This window comes from Apteryx mantelli, chromosome 36 (genome assembly GCF_036417845.1).
Source record: "Apteryx mantelli isolate bAptMan1 chromosome 36, bAptMan1.hap1, whole genome shotgun sequence".
NCBI lineage: Eukaryota > Metazoa > Chordata > Aves > Apterygiformes > Apterygidae > Apteryx > Apteryx mantelli.
Genome location: NC_090013.1, coordinates 613,548 through 632,746, shown reverse-complemented (window position 1 = coordinate 632,746; position 19,199 = coordinate 613,548). Strand labels below are relative to the sequence as shown.

Genomic DNA, 19,199 nt, shown 5'->3' with positions numbered 1-19,199 from the left:
TCAAGGATGTGCTAATGACCTGCACACTCCCCCCACATCTTATGCATTATGTAGATGAACTCCCTATACACTATTAAACAACTCATTTTAATTATTTAAAACCAGTCAATGGCATTAATGTATTCCTCTCCTTTCAGGATCACGGATTACACACAGCGAGCTAACATTCTTTGCTTTAAGCAGCGAGCAAGTCTGGCTCATTATTTTATACCAGAAAACGCTCAGCAGCCTGGGTCATCGCACCTCCCCTCTCGCTCATCAAATCTCATCACATTTCTACTGACTGCAGGTGCTTCACTTCCTTGAGGGGGAGAGATGTGCTAGGTCTGCCTTGAACTCCCACTTCTTGCTACCCGGAGCGTCTCAGAACAGCCCAAATCCCCATGCCTCCCGCCAAAACCTTGCCTCCACTCAGGCTGCCCGGTAGCGCCAGCCAGACCAAACGCAATGCCTCACGCTGGCGACTGCACACACGCCTAACGCGCGGCCGCACCGACGGCGCTGAGCGGAGGCGCTCCCGTCTGCAGCCTCTCACCTGGTACTGCTTGAGAACTCCATTGACCATGAGCGTGGACTGCTTGTCCACTCTCTCAGTGACTGCGTGGGCCACCGCGTAATAAGACTGCAGGCCCCTTGCCAGAGCTTGAGACACCCCGTATTCATCATCAACATCTTGCTTAGCATTCCTGGGGGAAAAGATTTGGAGATAAGAAAGATGATACTTCTGGGGATACAGGTCAGGAATCTTCCTGGGAGCCCCATCAATCCTTGGGGTGGTTAATTCCTTTTTCCAAACACAAACCAAATCAGCTTTCATTTTGGAAAGCTTGCTCTCAAGAACTAGGAGCAAAGCAAATACTGCCCCTCTATTTCACTCCTTTGACACAAAACACGTGAGATTTACAGAAGTGACCAAGTGACTTTGAAACAGAAGCCCCAATATTCTGAATCCTACTCGAACCATAATTCAAAATCCAGGTGCGCTTAGTCTGTGCTGTGCTAACAGGAGAGATTCTTCAGAGTTTAAAAGTGTAAAAATCAAAGTACCTAAAGAGATATTATAGTATTACAAGTAAGTTTTACCCAGTGAAATGTAACAGTTCCTTGTAGCCAGGTGCAAAAGGAACAAAACAATCTCCTTTTGCACCAGGGAATGGCAGCACACAGGCTTTCCTTTACCAGCTATTAGTGTGTGTCAGATACCTCCAGCAAAGCTCCCTGGAGCAACCACCCCATCCTGCCCCTCCTCTCCCAGCCTTCAGTGAGGGGAAAAAGGGGAGACCACAACATTTAAACCACAAAGACAGCAAGGTAAGAGGTGGGGCTTACTCGATAATGTGTCTGGCATCCACTTCTGACACATCGTCACTGTCTGGATCTGGGATCTTCTTCTTCTCCTCTACAGGCAGGGCAGGCTGAGCAGGTTGCGGTTGCTCCTCTTCCTCCTCCTGCCAGGAGATACAAAGTGCACCGTTCTGAACAAAGAGACTTACTCTCATCCACATGATGAAAACGGCAGGAAAACCTGCACAACTGCACCAGGAGGAGTGACCGAGTCTGTACAAAACACTTGCATAGGATAAACTCTCCAGCTGCACATCCAGAGGCACCTACAGACTAGGCTCAAATAGAAAGGTGCAGAGCACTTTCTTGGTAAATTTTTTGGAAAGCTCTTTTTCTGCCGGGAAAGCATGAACAGATTGGCTAAATGGCACATCATGCACGTAGAAAGCCCTGGTGATGAGACACTCTGAAGCAAAAGAAAAATTATCCCTCTTGTAACAATAAGTCAAGGAAGTACAGAGCACTGTAACAGTGTTATGAAGCTCCAAAAACAAAATGGGAAACACAAAATGGGAGGCACAGCTTCATAGTATTTGCTTCTGAATGTCCAAAGTTTTATGTGAAAAATATTAAGGAAGAAAACCAGACAGCTAATAAAGTAAACTCGCCCATCTCCATGCTGCTTGTGGTTGTTCTTTACACAGGTTTTCAGTTTATCCTAAATATGCTTATTTTAGTTGGACTTGCACAGAACCATGCTGGAAAAAGTAAGCACTGAGATGAGCTTAGTGTTGTACATTACATTTCCTGCTGTTTCCTATTCTCTCAAAAATATTTGAAATATTAGAGCATAAAAATGACTGGTGATATTTCTCCTTACCTCCTCCTCCTCTTCTGACCCACTTTCTTCACTGTCAGATCTTGGAGCTACTTCATATCTAATTAAATAGAAACATTAATATTTAATTTCAAATCTGCTACCGACAGCACTCTACACAAAGCATGAGAACAGCATAGTCCTATAAACCCTTGGATTAAACTAGAATTTTGTTATTAGTACTACTTTTATAACAAAATGCTTATTTATTTATTTTTCCTTGCTGATTTCAAGTTTTCACATGTGCTCTTGGAAAAACGTATGCGCCCGAGAGCATATGCACAGGACCACCCACTAAGCACTTCTGCAAATCTTTCCCACATAATTTTAGTTGCTGCATAACAGAGTACGAGTGAGGAAATCTTTCCTTTCTCATCTACAGCACCACTTCTTTCAGCTCTCTGCGCTTCCCAAGGTTTTGGGTTTGGGCCCATGCCAACGCTTAGTGCTTTTCTTGCCACTGATCCCGTACTGAACACCAGTCCCAACCCTCTGAAGAGCTCCGTCAGGGAGAATCACTACACACAAAAATCCAGCGTGAGACTGGAGCCACGCTGTCTCAGATCTCAAAGTACTGGAGCTTTCTGTTCCCACTCAGGCTCTGGCATATCATCAGATAAGATACAGAGCGAAGGGACAAGAACAAACGCTTCCACCATCGGACTTGTACTAGACCGGACGATAACCCGTGGCCTGCAACGACTCACCCCGGGTTCATTTCCAGCCAGGCTTCCAGTTGTCCAGCCTTTGGCGCATCCGTGCCAGTGAGGATCTTGCCGCTTTCCACGTGGATCACTTTCACAGGGAGATCGCTCATTTGGCTCGTCTCATCCAGAGGCTGAGAAAGCAAGGTCACGCTGCAGTTAAGTATCTTTTTTTTCCACCTCAAAACAGAGCTTGTGTTTACACCAACAACCACCACTTCAACCAAACCCACTTAAGTACTACTGCAACAACAGTTAGGAAGAAAATGGCTGTTTTAAATACCACTTCACCAAAGGACAGGCCAAGACAGAAAACTGGCTAGATTTAACATCTTATTTTTAAAAATGAATGTACGAATTAAGAATCTCTGTGTGGGACAAAGAATGCATGCTCAGATGCCAAACAGCATTAATAAAAGAACAACTAATTTGAAATATCACGAACTACCACTGAAAAGCTCTTCTACTCACAAGGGATTTTGCAAAGTCTTAAACACATGTAGTTTTAAACCCATGGATTATCCCAGCGCATTATCTGGGCTGCTTGCATATGTAAAGTCACGAATCCCTTGCAGGCATTTTTACAGCTTCATTGCAGTTGCACCTGAACATGTGGTAATCTTTTGTGTACTTATCCTCACCACGCACGTCTGCAGGGAAGGCTTTATCAACCAGAGACAGTGAGCGAAGGCAGCTCCTGAGGACGATCCGTCCCCCTATTGCAGGCACCTCTCAGGGTGGAACAAACTGTCCTCCAGAACTGCCTGTCTCTGATTACGGAGGGGACTAGATAACACATCATTTTTCAGTGATGAACAAGGTGACGTGAATCCTAACCCGACTGACTTGCCCGAGATAACACAGGAAATCTGTGTCACAGGAGGAAACCAAACTCCAGTTCATAAACTCCTAGATGTCCTAAATACTAAATCATCCTCTGCCCAGCAGGTCTAAAGCCTGACTGCATGGACTGGACTTTCTGCTAAAACTGTTCACGTTGATGATGGCAAAAGAGACATTTCTTTGCATCACGGTGTAAGTTCTATTTTAGGAGATCTCAATTTAGCTGCCTATTGCATTAGAACTCATCATTGCAGTTAGCTTTTCAACACGGAGGATTATAACAGGCCTTTTCAGCACACGGCTAACAAATGTTTTCTATCCTACTTGGCACGGCATGAAATAAGATTATTGGGCTTACTTCGCCATCTGGTCCAATTGCAGGAGTTTGCCCTTCTGCATTCTCTGCCTTCTGAAAGAAAAGGAAGATAACTATTAGTAGCTCAGTGCTGAAGGAAACAACAAAATCAAAGCCTCAATAAACACGTTATTCCGATGCCATGCTTGTTGTGCAACTATCCCAGTAAAAATGGAAAAGGGGGCAGAAGAGTAGACTCAGCCAGACAAGTTCAGCTGCAACACACTTGTGAATCAAATTCCTGCCCAAAAAGCCTCCAACAGAGCTAATATTTTAGTCCGACTTTCCACTAGCCCCTGCCAGCTAGCACCACCCTGGTTCTTGCCAATGCACCATTCTAGCACCATACAAAGCTTCACTTTTAACTCACCTTCTTTTTCTTTTTCTTCTTTTTCTCCTTTGCGACCTGCGCAGCCTTGTGCTGCCGCACTAGCTCAGTCAGGTTTGCTACGTACTCATCTGTCTGCTGAAGCAGGTAGGCCAAGCGCTTATCTTTCTTCTGATCAATAAGCTTGCGGTATCCTTCTTCATCTTCAGCCTAAGGAAAAAAGGAATGTTAACATCCTGTTAGCAACAAATAACTGAAATTAGCCATCCTTGCAAGTATGCTATGAACAGCATAAGCAGCATAAACACCCTTAAGTACAGAACATCTCATTATGCACATACCCTATACATATGTACATAAACAGCAGCTTCCCAGTCCCACCAAAGCCTTACCATCAAACGACGCATTCTCTCTTTCTCAATCCTCTCATTCTCTTTCTTCTGCTCACGTTCCGTGTTGGCATGGTAAGTGGCCACGGCCTTTGTGAGCTTTTGAATTTTGCCTGTGACAGACCGATGGTATTCCTTGAAATCTTTAGCATGCTGCAGAATGCTATTGAGGTATTCCTGTAGGAAAAAAAGCAATGGCAGAGTCAGAACTTGTACATTTGTCTGTTCTCCTGAGTTAACACATACTTCTAACATCACAAGCTAAGTGAGATTTACTCCTCTCATATTTAATATAGATAACGATCTTCCTCTTTCAGCATAATTCCCTAAAAACATTTAACTCATAATTTTATACCATCAGAAGACTAACTTGGGAGCTTTCTCCAAGAGGCCTGTGAATTCCAGCTGCCCAGCTCCTAAGTTGCCTTTGAAAGTGGCAGCCCTCACACTAAGCACTTCGTTATATCACAGCTGACCTGGTGCTTTTGCCTGCGTTTCCGTTCTTGCTCAATCTTCTGTTGCTTCTCCAGTTTCTCGGTGATGCGAGCTTCACGCAAGGACTGCCGCTTGCTGCGTTTGTAAGCCTTCGCATTCAGGGCCGTTTCCAAGGCTGTATCTCGTCTCATGCACACCACAACTTCCTGACGCAGCTTTTTGAGAGATTGATATTAAAAAAAAAGGAATTAATTCTGCAGGCAACACTGCAAGTATTGGAATTTCGTGAGTTTCATGCCACCCGAGACTCAGCCACACTCTGAGAAAGAAGACTGAAGTGTGTCTTTGGGTAACAATTTCCAGACTAAAAAACACAGTGAAGAAATAGGCAGTTTTCCCTGGTCAGGGGGCTGACATCTGCCAGCAGGAAGACAGACACAAGCTAGTTAACAAATCAGACCTCCCTTGACAGACAACCTACCTGTCTCTGAAAGTTGAGCAGTCTTAGTGCTTTAAGTTCAATGGTAGCTTTGGTTCTCAGGTCACCAGCCAGGGACCCAGGAAGGTTTTCTAGCTCTTGGATTCTGTGAGCAATACGAGCTTGCAGTCTGCAGAGGAATGAGACAGAATTTCACAGCAGGCAAAAACCAGCAAAACGAATCTAAGTATCTACTTTTACTCCTTTCCACTTCAGCTGACAGGAAGCTACCAAATACAACTCCAACTTGTCAAGTCCTCCTCTCAAGTAAGATGGAGGTCCTTGGCAGCCAAACACCCGTTTGGTATCCAGAGTTTTAACTCTTTTGTAATAAATTGGCATAGCAGAGAGACTCTTCCCTAGCGGACAGACACTTGCATTCTCTAATAAAATGTCAGACTGGTGTCAATCCCTGGAAAGCAGGAGAGACAAGACTGCCGGAGATGCCCTGACAGGCTCCTAGGAAGTTTCACACCCATTTCTGTCCAGATCCCTGTACATCACACATTAACGAGACGTAAAACAGGACAGGGAATCATTATGGTATTTCTCAAGAGAACAAAAAGTACCAGTGGGCTGAAAAAAGTGAAGAAAGAGCCAGTCACTGCATCTCCAGACCTTGTAATCCAAAACAAGACGCCGCAGCCCTTACCTGTATTCCCTCTCCTGCAGGATTTCCACGGGGTCGAGCCCTCTCGGTTTCTGGATGGGCGTGATACGGTTCTGTTTCTGGTGCAGCTGTACCATGGGGGCTGGCTGGGCTGGCTGCCCGGGTGACTGGGTTTGGGGTGGCATCACAGGAGATGCTGCAGGAGGTACCGCCGGAGGTGCTGGTGAGGGACGGCCGGTTGGCTGGGGAGGAATCAGTTTCTGAGGTGTGCTAGTGGGGGCTGCAGCATTTGCCATTGGTCCTGTGCAAAAATAAACCAGCGCGATACCATTTCTCTCCTTTTCCTTACAAGGGTGAAAGGCACCCGTCTCCCAAGAAAGCGGCTGGCAAAAACTCCTGAATCTTTTCTGCGTCGCTTCCCATCCTTTGAAAAGGAAAGCAGTTCTGTGTCCGCAGACCCTGACTTCTCAACAGGACACCTGGGCTACTTTCTCTCTCACCTGAAGCCACCACCCATCTGCCAAGTCATAAATTTAGCAGCAAACAAATCCAATAGCCTTTCGACCCAGATTAAGCTATTAAACTTTGGACAGCTGCCTCATAAAGTACATAGAAGTTTTTATATAAAGTCCCATAAACTGCAGGCAGAAGAATACGTAAATTAAGCCAGCTCTTTAGAGAACTTAGTCACCATTTATAGGCTTTTAACTAAGAATTTCCAAGTTCCTCAGACAGCAGTGCCACCCTGTTCCCACGCTGCAGACGCGGCCCAGCAGCACAGAGCATCGCTGGCAGGCTGTCTGTCTCCTTCAGCGTGTCACCTCGTTAGGTGCCAGCGCAGCACAGGCTCTTACTTCTGCGTCACTGCATAGAGGGGAAACACCAGGCAGGTTTGCTACGAACGACCCCCGAGTCTCACCTTCAGGCCAGGGCTTGGGGGGGCCGCCGGGGGGCTGCCCAGGCATTCCTGGGGGAACTCCTGAGGGTCCAGGAGGGGGCATGTTAGGCCCTCCTATACCTGCACAAGGGCCAACAAATGCAGACGGGGAAAAGAAAAAAACAAAACAAAAAAACACACAGTAAGATATTTTGTGGATTAAAATTACAACTGCTTGATCTTTGCATGCAGTTACCAGAAGGAAAGTTTATCCTTCTGCTTACGAATAGTCAGAGCCTGACCAGCGCACGGGTCTTTTCACAAGCATATAAAACAGGCACCTAGGTGCGCCTGTCTCTGCTGATTACAGGCGGTGCTGGAGGGATGAATCAGCCCACCTACGTTCTGAAGTGCCTGGAGGAGTCTCTCCGCCTCACTCCTTTGACACCAATCGGCCCAGATTCAGCCTCTCCCCAAAGTCCCTGCCCCCAGAAAGCTAATCGCCACAAATCAGGCTAAAACGTGCACAAACAGAAGACTAAAACTGGGCAACACCAGCACAGCTTCGAAGGAGGATGAAAGCAAAAGCAGTGGCAAGGGCCAAAGCCGTGCTGGATGCTGAAAACAAGCCTGCGTGTGCCTGACATGAGGCACCGCATCCTTCCATCCATCCACCCCGCGTGCCACCGGCGGAAAGCCGAGGCACGTCACTCCCGCCCGTCACCTCTCTGGCACCGGCGCCGCAGAGCGGCGGTGCCGAGCTCGCAGCAGGCAGGCAACGCTCACCATGAGGTCTGTTATAGTTTGGAGGTGTTGGTCCTGGTCCAGGCCCTTGCACCGGACCTTGCACTGGTCCTGTCCCAGATACAGAGGGTGGAGGTAGTGTTGGCATTTGCTGCTGCATTCCAGGCATTGGTCTTTTTCCCTGCACTGCCATTTGGAGATGATCGGGCAGAGGCTGGCCTCTGGCAAGCATCTTGTAGGCCATGATCTGAGCTCTTAACTGGTGCAGCTGGTTCTGGTTGAAAGGGGTCGGACCCCGGTTCTGTTGCCCTAACGCTTGCGGGTCCGTGCCGTCTAATGGGACGCCTCCAGGACCAGAGGACATCTGAGGGCCAGAGGACGGACCGTTAGCTGGGACCGGGCTTGATGCATGCTCAGAGCCACCAAGTGGAGAAGGGTAACCTGCAAGGAGGGATTCGGTTATGCAGGAGCATGCTGCAAACTGCTCATAACAAAATGGACGGATTAAAAGAAGACTGATTTAAAAAAAAAAAAAAAAAAAGCTAGAGAATACATCTTCCTCCCCAGTCTAGCCTGCACCTGCTTCAAAATTGGATACTCAGGGAAAGAAATAGTGCTAAATTCTTCCCAAATTCAAAGATTTAAAACAAGCAAAACCAATAAAGGTTTACTGTGCTCCGGAAGAGATCAGCAAACGTGCCCTGTACCCCAACGAGCTGCAAGGCTCTCGTCACACTGCCTCTCAGATCTGTTCCCTCGTTTCAGGATTATTTCTACTGCTGCGAAGAATCAGAAGTAGCCTCGAAACAGGGCACTCCTCGTCCTCACTGCAGCCGTGAGTCCTTTATCCGAACCGGCAGCACGGTTTGCGGGATCTGACCAGCTGCGCGAGAACCGTGCGCTCGGACAGGCTGACATGCCCCACATGACGCCGTATCGCGCAGCGGCCCATTTCGGCGCGGGAGGAAATGGGGCCGCGAAGAGGAACAGACGGCCCTCCACAAAGTTTGCAGCTCGCACGCGATTCTTCTGCGCTCGCTCCCATGACATGCACTATCCTAAGAGACGCCTGACGTTAGCATCGGTGCATGAGGCAAGCAAAGAGCCACCGATGCTCCGAAGATCCCTGGACTCATCTGCAGTCCTGTCCCCACTAAAGAAGGAAGGATCTCTAAAGAAAGAAACCTTGAGAGTGTTGATCCATGGGGCTTGGAGGAGGACCCATTCCTGCGTGCCCGCCAGGCCTCATTCCCATCCCTTTCATCTGGCTGTAACGAGGATCGTCGGTTATTCCCTTCTCATGCATGGAATCCATGGGCTGCAAGAGAAAAAGCAACATCCTACAACCTGCTCGAGAGCAGCGATCACCAAAGATTTGGCTGCACCAACTCCCGGGGACAGGAGACTGATGCCGCAGAGCACAGGCAGCTGCTGCACTGCGCGACGCACTTTGGAGGCAGGTTAGCAGTGCTCCAAATGCATTAACGATTCACCGTTTGTAGGATGCTGATCCAGATGCTACCAACAACGTCCTCAAAATGAAAATCTATTTGCAGGCAAAGCACTGTGTGCCATATGAACAAACGGCATTAAGCGGTGGCGGGTTGTGAGGCGAGGACTCGACACAAGGGTATGTTTAGAAGAAACTTGAAATTGCTTAAATGTTTCCTGTTTCTTCTTCTAGGTCTTTGAGCTTATGACACTGGAGATGATCAAAAAATAGAGGACTTCTGAAAACTGCTTAGAAAAAGGGGTTTTAGTCAGATGATTTAAAAAAAAAAACAAACAAAAAGCCCAAACACTTTGATGGTGGAAGTGGAAAAGAAAAAGGAAGGCTTGCTTACTTGTTCATTTAACTCCAAATCCCCAATGAGCCCTTGCAAGGAGACATATCTTTGTTAGAAGTTTCACATTCCTTTATTCCATATTTAGAATGTGAAATCCTCAGCCTGCACTTGAAACCTAAGTTTTCAGCAAGCTTAAGAGAACAAGAGTGGCATCGACATTTGAGGAAATCAGAACATATAAATTCAACTCTAACGCAATTTCTCAGACTTTCTGTATCCTTCATCAAGAGAAATATGAAGTGCGAGCCTCAAAAAAACAAAAAAAAAACCCAAAAAAACAAATCTAAGACGTTTTTCCTTGTCCTATTAAAATAGAAGCTACTTTTGCAGTTCGACCAGACAAGACCTACCAGAAACCTCCTTCCACCTACGGGCGTTACCTTGTGCATCTGATGCATGTTGTCCTGAGCGTAGCCCCCAGGCCCCTGAGGTGGCAGAGGGTGTCCTGCTGAAGGCGGTCCAGGGCTGGGTCCCATCATACTATGCGCAGAGCCAGGAGACGGTCCCGGACTGGGGCCCAGCATCGCACTGGGAGACGGGCCGGGCCCCGGAGAAGGCCCGGGGCGAGGCGTTCCTCCCATCGGAGGATCTGGCGTCGACATCTTCAAAGCAGTTTCTCCAGGGAGTATCCTGTTGCGAGAGAGCTGCCTTAGGTCGAGCTCTCGCTGCGCTCTGAAGACAGCGGAGCCGCTCCGTGCCTTTTGAGAGGGGCGAGGGCGACTCGGTAAAGCAAACGCCCCACTAGCCCACCCCACGCTCGGGAGAGCGGGAGCGAGACGGGGCACGAGGTGAAGGCAGAGAAGGGAAAGCACCAGACCGGGTACGGGCAGCTCCTCCGGCGCACGACCGAAGCACCCGAGACGAGGGCGGACACCTTGCTAACGAAATGCCCGTACGAGAGCCCGTTAGCAATTTCGGCCTCGCGGCACTACAAAAAGTCACAGGAATTAGAACCGAGAGAGCGGTCGCTCCGGGGATTAGGGGCTGTACGGGATTAAGGGCAGGAAAGCCACCAAGAGCCTGTGCTCTCCCCCGCGCGGTCCTGACTGGTTTTCCATGTCCCAAGCAGCGCAGCTTTCACCTCTTCAGGAAGCAAACGTTCGGGCGGCTTTCAGATGCCACCGTCAGGGAGCCGTTCTTCATAGGCATGCAAAAGTTCCCTCTCATTAATGCTAAATATACTTAATAGCAGCACTGTCAGTGACTCTACCCTCTCCGTCACATTAACGTGCGAGAAACTCGCTTTCGAATCAATCTTCCTTGCAATACAAGTGCTTAATGCGCCTGGCATCTCTGCATCTCGAGCAGAAAATACACCGTTATCCAGGGCATGTTAAAAGTCTTTCCGGTTTAACTGGCCGTGTGATTTTATACCAATTTCGGTACCAGGAGCAATTTTTTGTGTGGAGACCAAATCAGTTTAAAATTGGCTTATCTCTGCTCAGCTTCCATCGAAAGATAATTTCAGAGATTCAGGTTAAACCAAAATACTCAGCTCTGAACAGGCACGAAAGCATCTAAATAGAGAATGCAAAGGCTAAACTATATTGTTCAGAAACTCATTTAGGTTAAATGGGCAGTTTGCACGTGTGGAAATGTGTCATTCTTATGTCGCTCCATTCACAAGTAACGTATTTCAGGTGAAATTAGAATTTCTAGTTAATTTTAGCTAATTCAGACCTACACTAGCACAATATAGCTATTAAAAAAAAACCATGTTCCCGTTTTAGGTTTTGGAAACATATTTGCAGTTACAGCAAACAAGCTGGAAATGTAGAGATGGTTGGGTCCATTCTCCAGTCCCAGAACAGGATCAACCCCACTGCTCCGGACGGTGTTTGTGGCTAATGCCAACCGGAAAACACGGTGTTTTCCCAACCACGTACCGCCCAAACCTGAACCAGGAAACCCTGGCGATGAGCGTGCCAGTCCCAGAGGCTGGATGTCCAGGGCCAGGGCGCAGCACTATGCAGTGAGGCCTGGACTGCAATCGCAACGGAAAAATGTAATTCCCGCTGTAGGAAACCACACTTCCGCAACTGAGAGGGGATAATCCAAACTAAAAAATGAACTATTTGGCTTGCTAGTGACTTCAGGTGTAGCTTTTTTTTTTTCCTCCTTTAAAAGGAGTCTTTCTGAAAGAGAAAATATAATGGGCGGATTTTTGCTTCAACAGATTTGATCTAGGAGTACGTCTCATTCTGACAAATAATTACAATTAACGTTTAATAGCTCTTAGCATGCCAAAGTGAAACAGTGAAATACTCGCTAAGAATAAACCTTTGCCATGAGGAGTCTTCATCTGGAAAAGGCTGTTAGAAATTGTAGGGTTGCTGAAACAGAAATTATTTTATTTTTATTGCAAAATATGGTGAAAAGTGGAAACATATATATATAATTTTTTAAGATTCCAGATGGTAAAGTGAACATAATGCCCAGTTAATGTACGAGAACATTTATTGTATTCAGTTTTGACCACGCTTCTTTGCTCAGAGCCCCATTAGAATGAGTTATAGAGACAAAAATCTGTAGCATCACCGCATTTTTGCTTAAAAATGCAGTCGCACCATAGCTTCCACAGGATATAAAATCCCCATTCGCTGCCCTAACCAGATTAAGTAAAAAAAGATTCACTTGCTTGCGAGGCAGGTAATATAAATTAAACTCCAGATATAAAACAAGGATGCAGTGTTATCAATTCCAAAGCTTCCGATTCTCCGAGCAGCGAGCCTGGGGAAAACGCGCGCGCGCTCCCAGCCCGAATCCGCGCTCTCAGAGCCGTCAAGCTACATTGGAGCAGGTAAATGTTTACAACCAGCTGCCACCTGGGAAACCAAATCCATTTCTGGATTTCATGCTCTGACACATATTGCAGCTGCGAGAGCAAAGAGGCGCCGTAAGCGGGAACTGAAGGAACAGAATACAAAACCGTTCTCCAGCGTACCAAGGAGGAGCGCTCGGGGCTTTAAACACCATCCCGGGCTGGCACAGGAGGCTCTCAAACGTAATGTACTAGCCACGCTCTTACAAGAGGAGCGGTCCTCGGCTCCGTCTTTCCTTTTACTTCGCAGAGCTCGACTCTGGAGAACTCTTAGGCTCCTTCCTCGCTTTAGGGGAAAGAAACCAAGAGGCTGATGCTTGCCTTTTATGGTCAAAGGACCGACAGAACGGTGAAATGCTTACATTTTATACCTTCCTCTGGAACAGAGAGCCCTACTTTCTAAAGGCTAGGTAATATTACAATGACTCTAGTTAAGATCCAGTATTAGCATCTTCCTTAGTATTTCCTCCTTTTTTATATCTTCAATGGAAATACTATGATACAAATTAAGGACATTTCTCACGAATTAAAAAGATTTTAAGAGGTGATTGGAGAAGCTTTCTGGCTATCAAGAGCATCCAGAACAAGCACGACTAATTACACTCCTTTTAGCAGTTAAAGCTCAGGATGAAATCTAGTGCGGGCAGGGTAGCAAATTTCTCGCCTCAGCACAGCTTTCCTTCTGGATCTTCTACCAGCCAGGACACTGGGCTGGATGAAATTTCATTCTGATTTGTTCTAGTAACTTGTGGTTGCCTGTGTGTTTATTTATAATTTACCTATGTGGTATTTTGTAAACACATAGGAGAAAGAAGTCAAGTGCATTCTCTCAAACACAAGGTGATGGGAAAAAAAAAAAGTGTCTTATAGTCTAAGTGAACCCTTGTATTAATATACGTTCATGAGAAAGGAGAATTCGTGCACTACAATGTTTTCACTCAAAAGGGTACAGAGTATCTGTTAGAAGGCAGAACGAAAGCATGCCTAACCCCTTCGCTTTCCACTGATCCTGCTAGGAAGCCCCCAAGTCTGTCTGGCTCCGTAACAGTTCCAAGAGAACAGATCTAATAATTTTAAGGAACTGTAGAAAATGACAAGGGAAGCTGCCTCCAAATTTTGTGCCAGATATGTCCTGCTTAAAGACCCAGACTTGAGAAAAACTGCAACGATTCCCAACATGAAAAGCAATGTGTTCAGTCACAGCCCTCAGCGGGGGCAAACTTACCAGGAATATCGATAAACACACGAGACAGTCAGTGCCACCCAGTGTGACTGTCCTACATTCACACAGTTTTTGTATTTCAGCTAGGCAGGAAATGTTCTCAACATGTGAATCTGCAGAACGGAAATGATGCATAAACCAGGCACTTTGCTCCCTGCAAGATTCTCCTTCTGCACCAGCCTTAATCTATTAAAACATCTATTCGATATTTTAAAAAGCTGTACACTCATTTCTGTTCTACGGGTGCCTGTTTCATGAGTGATCCTGCTTGTGGAACAGCTATCAAAGAACAGAGACATGTTGCTTAGCTTTTAAAAAACATTAAGGCTCTTCAGCCTTAGAATTTCCCACCTTAATGTTAAACAATCATGTCACTGAGGACTATTTCTTGAATCCTTTGATTACTACCTCTCTTAACCTTAGAGTGGGAACAGTAATAGTATTTTAAGTCTGGAATCCAGTTGAACACTTCAGGGTTTACACATCTGCATAAAAAGTCAAGTCACTGGAATAGAAAAACTGTTTTATTGGCTGCATCCACTTTCACTAATTTTTGCAGTTACAAGATGGCACAGTCCTTGCAGTTGCATATTTCTGTCTCAGCTACAGTCCTGCCAAAAACCAGTTACTGTGAAACTTGTCTCTTTTACAGTTTCAGTTTCATATTTTCATAGTTAAGTGACTTGGGTTGAGCAGTAAGCCTGCTCACGGAAAGCCAGAAAGTTGCAATTCATTACGAGTTTGTCTTAAGACAGAACCCCGGTATTTATACCCAGGCTAATTTCTTTGTATCTAAGCTAATTTCTTTCTACTCACATGTCCTTCCAGCCCTTCAGAACTCTTTTTCCCCCCACTCCCAGAAAAACAAAAACATAAAAGCTGTTTCCTTCTCCTCTCTCTAGAGTTAACGAATGAGGACTATTAACAATTTATTCCGACGAGAACAGAAGGACACTACCCACTTACCTACAGCGCACTGAGCCCTATTCAAGCGGGAGCCGCGCGGCTTGCAGCTGCTGACCTACAAAACTGCGACTCACAAACGGCAAAGGAGATTTATTTAGGGGTGCATTTTTACTGTCACAGGTTATGTATTACATCCTCTAGCTGTTAATAGATAACACAATATTCCAGCTGCACAAAACTAGGGTTTCAAACGCTTTCAAGGACAAACTACTGTTTTGAGAACAAAACTAAAATAAATACTGTACTTCAAGGAACGTTACAGAATTTTGAAGTACTCTTTCATTGCAATCTGAGCATGCTTACTGGAATCAAACCGCAGGTCTGTCCTTCTCAGATGCCACCCAGCTGGTGTCACTGAAGAATCAGGACTGGGCCAGTACAAACATTATCTGTCCATTGTGGTAATATGGATTTTATACTTATTTCTAATGGCTGAAATTAAGAGGTATTTGACTTCCTAACGTCACCTAGGCGGACATTTCTGATCAGGTGCCCTAAAACGTAGCTTAGGCAGTGTGAAGTATTCCTCATGGAACAGAGATGAGGAAATAAGGAACCCAGCAATCCGGAACATACCTATGGACATTGAGGTCTCCAATATCTCACAGCACAGTGACAGCGTGGCGATGAGGGGCAGTTGAGGTCTCAGGATTACAAGTTTTTAATGTAGTGCTGCAGAGAGAAAAATGACAATTAGTAAACAGCTTTATTTATTCAACTCATATTTCTACTGTGTGGTGGCCAAAAAATGACCAGGGCGTCCCCCTCGGGGGCCCGTTGCAAGGGCCGGAGCGTTTCGCTGACCCTTTGAAGGGACTCGGATGCGCAGGCGCGTGAGCGAGTAGTAGCAACACGTACACGTTACGGGTAGGTTAACACCTTGCGCAAAGGTGCTGGAGCTGGGAATGCAGCTCCTCCCTCGTCTGCCCGTTCCGCTTCCCGCCTTAGATTATAAACCCGCCGAGGAGGAGACCACCCTTTTGTTCTGTAGTCGTTCGGCGCCTCACGCAACAGGCTTCAGAGCTGAACTCCTTGGGAAGCCCCAAAATGTTGCAAGTAACATTAAAAAAACACGGAGCAAGCCGCACAGAACACCGCGATCGCTCTCCCTTCCCCGGTCCCATCTCCAGACGCTGTTTGGTTTTCAAACATTTCAAACATTCAAACAAATTGCCCTGCAGCAATCCGGTCCAGAGGAAGAGGTCTGATCCCCACTCTGCCTCGCTGGGAAGAAATTATTCCACCTAGCTCCTTTCCGTGCAACGGAGAGGAAAACGCTGAGCCCGATGGGTCGGAGGAGCTGCACGTGCCACCTCCAGCCTTTTCCTTCCATAATTCACCCCAAAGATACCAACCTCCGTGGCCAATTTCCCGCCGCGTGGCCGCCGCTTGCCTGGGGAGCCCGACCAGCGCCAGCCTCCTCGGCCAGCTGCCCGCGGCCACCGCGAGCACGTGCTGCTTTATCTGGGCGACTGCAGAACCAAAACGCTCCAGTTAAATTGTGCGCGTGCACTCGTCTCCCTCCCTTTCGCCATTCCCAGGAGACGCCAGGGGGTTTTTTTTGAGACGGAGAGGGATGAGAGTGTGTCCTGTGTCCACCCAGGCGCAGCCTGATCTCAACCCAGATGTCTGGCGCTACAGCACTGCAGATACATAATATTCGCTGCCTGTGTAAGAATTAAAATTAATAATCTTTGTGTTTGTTAAGGCAACAGAAATTTCACACGCTTCTGCACTTTCAAAATGCATCCGATTTGTTTTCACAACCATAATTTGATTTAAAAAATAGATCAGAGGCTGGGAATTGTTATTAAAGCCCTCGATTACAGAAGAAAAAAAAGCTTTCCTTAATTAATTTTTAGTCATTTGTCATGGGTGGGTTTGCTTATTTTTCCTGTTTGCAAGGCTTTTCAGTGCTTTTTCATAAAGTATAACGCCAGAAGAGACTACTGTGATCATCTAGTTGGAAAGAAAACTTGCTTCCTCAAAAACACAATCTCTTTATTTTGTTAAACCAAACCCAGTGTTTGCAATTTGCAGTTATCCACTAAAGCATTTGTTAGCATTTAAGGTAGTTTTATATATGAGTTTTGTTGTATAGAGGGAAAAGGTTAACAGAATTTTTATCAGAAAACTTGGGAAGGTTTTAAACCCTTGAGAACGACTTAAATTCACTAAAATACAAAAATAAAGAGACATTTTCCTCTTAGCAGTATCAACACTGCCTTCCATGTACGATGGGATTCCCAAAGACACCTACAGGATTGAAAATCCTATCTGTAAACACTAAAATAGGTCACAAAAGTCTCATTTGGGATGATCTTTTTTAAACTCTCAGTGTTGCAACACGCACATTCGACAATACCGAAAACTCAACCTGCGTAGAAAGGTAATCAAACACGCCACAAGACACTTAGAAGCCACTCATTTCTTAGAGGATCTTAATGCAACTCATGAATTTTAAAAAACAGCTGCACAAATCCTTTAATTATATCCCCACTTCTGCTTCTCTTCAGATTCTGATCTCTGAAGGAGGAAAATACAAATTATTTTAACGCAGAAAATTAACAGATTCTCTCAGCTAACTTGCCCATCTTCCTCCCCATTTCAATGGCGAGCAGATTGGCGGCGCCTGCTCTGATCCGAGCGGGCTGCGCCCCGGCTCCTCGCCGCCGCGCCGAGGAACCCCGGCAAACTCCAGGCACGCTCAGCGCCCGCCAGGCGGAAAAAAAAAGAGAGAACCAGCCGAAAAACTCCCAGCCCGTGCGAAACCCCTGTCACTTCTGCACATCTCCGAGGAAAGCACGCTAAAAATCACGTCCGCCTGGAGCACGAAGACGCTGCGTTAATCTCAAGAGGTTTAAACGCTTTGGACCAGAACAATGCAGACATCTATGATGTGTTTTTTCTCAAAATTGGGCTTGGGAACATATTTATAATAAGAATTACCTAGGACTAGGTGTTATTTGCAAGTCAAAGGCCTCAAGTGTTTTAATGCAGGATAACCGTTGCGCGAAGCTTTTAAACCTATCAAAAATCCGCAGTGCCTGAAAAACGGGACGTTTGGCCACTGTCGCGTTAAAAGGAGCCTCGATTTGTGAACGGGCACCAGAAACGCCCACCGCAACCCCCCCCCACCACCACCACCGTCACTGTCCTCCGAGACCCGGAGGGGAACAGTCAGAGGGGAACAGTTGTTCCAGACCAGCCTTACGGCCCGGGAGAAAGACGCCGACTCAAAACAAAAGACGACGTCGTCAAAGGCCACGCGCCCAGCAGTGGGGAGATGATCCCCCCTCCCAAAACAGCCGCGAAAAACCCTCCATATCACACACCCCACCGGGGGCAGCTCCTGTTTGCCGCAGCTAACACGAGGACGGGCTTTGTGCGGGGGCCGCTCGGTTCCCCCGTCCCGGCCTTTGCGCGCGCGGAGGCATCCGCGGGTTTCCACAAAGACCCTGGCAGCCAGGCGGCCTCCTGGGACAGATTTCCCCCCCATCCCAGCCTCGTTCCGGGTAGCTGGACACATGCGTTCAGCCGGCAGGTCGCGTGCGAGAGGCCGCGGCCCGGACGCCGCTAGGCCTGCGGGACGCGAAAGCCCCTCCGCACCACGGCCCCCAGGAAGGGGGCAAAGGCAGGACGGGTTTTAGGGCTGGAAAGCGGGGAAGGGGCAGCGGGACGGGACGGGAGCGATGGCGGAGGACAACGAGGAGGAAGAAGGGACAACGGGAGAGAGCGAAGGCGGGAAGGGGCAGCGGGGCGTAAGAGCGATGGATCCCGGCCCAGCGTGCGGCTGGAGGGCAGTGATGCGGGATGGGGGAACCTCATGGGGGGGGGGGGGGAAGACAGTGTCCTCCGGAAGGACGGACGCCCCAGCAACGGGGAAACCCTGCGGGAGGGGGACGGAGCCGTTCGGGGAGGCGGGATGGGGCACGCTGATGGAGGATTGGGGGGGGCAGCACTGCGGTGTCCCTGACCCCCCCCCCCATCGCCCAACCTGCCAGGAGCGCAGGCTGCCGCCCTGCCACAGCGGTGGGGGGGGGGAGCCGGGGGGCAGAGCCCACCCGTGCTGCCCTGCTGCGGGGACGATGCTGGGGAGGCTGCGAGAGCTGGGGGGGGCTGCAGGAAGGAGGCTGAAAGAGGGGGGAGCCTGAAGGGGGCTGGGGAGGGCACTGAGGGAGAGGGAGACGCCTGAAAGGGGGCAATGGGGGGGCTGAAAGGGGGGGATGGGGGAAAGGCTGCGGTGGAAGGAAGCTGAGGTGGGCTGCAGAGGAGGAGGATGGGGGGGCTGAAGGGGGGAGATGCAAGGGGAGGGCAATGAAAAAGAGGGGATGCAGGAGGGGAAGTGGGGGGGGAGATGAAAAGAGGGGGATGTTGGGGGGGCAACCAAACGGGGGGGATGCTGGGGGGGGGCAACCA

General features: G+C 47.8%; 1 protein-coding gene across 9 annotated transcripts in view; it reads right to left on the bottom strand.

The window, feature by feature from the left end:
- The window catches only part of SMARCA4 (SWI/SNF related, matrix associated, actin dependent regulator of chromatin, subfamily a, member 4), a 35,844-nt gene that overhangs the window by 15,693 nt on the left and 952 nt on the right, over positions 1 to 19,199 (bottom strand). For all 9 annotated transcript variants that reach the window (XM_067314609.1, XM_067314600.1, XM_067314601.1 and 6 more), the window contains exons 2-16: positions 15,357 to 15,452; positions 10,152 to 10,401; positions 9,110 to 9,242; positions 7,967 to 8,365; positions 7,223 to 7,321; positions 6,346 to 6,604; positions 5,697 to 5,823; positions 5,257 to 5,430; positions 4,784 to 4,957; positions 4,434 to 4,601; positions 4,067 to 4,117; positions 2,869 to 2,999; positions 2,165 to 2,222; positions 1,330 to 1,448; positions 536 to 686 (exon numbers count right to left, since the gene is read on the bottom strand). In XM_067314609.1, coding sequence (XP_067170710.1) covers positions 536 to 686; positions 1,330 to 1,448; positions 2,165 to 2,222; positions 2,869 to 2,999; positions 4,067 to 4,117; positions 4,434 to 4,601; positions 4,784 to 4,957; positions 5,257 to 5,430; positions 5,697 to 5,823; positions 6,346 to 6,604; positions 7,223 to 7,321; positions 7,967 to 8,365; positions 9,110 to 9,242; positions 10,152 to 10,373 — 2,265 coding nt within the window. In that variant the 5' untranslated portion in view covers positions 10,374 to 10,401; positions 15,357 to 15,452. The remainder of the gene's footprint in view (positions 1 to 535; positions 687 to 1,329; positions 1,449 to 2,164; positions 2,223 to 2,868; positions 3,000 to 4,066; positions 4,118 to 4,433; positions 4,602 to 4,783; positions 4,958 to 5,256; positions 5,431 to 5,696; positions 5,824 to 6,345; positions 6,605 to 7,222; positions 7,322 to 7,966; positions 8,366 to 9,109; positions 9,243 to 10,151; positions 10,402 to 15,356; positions 15,453 to 19,199) is intronic.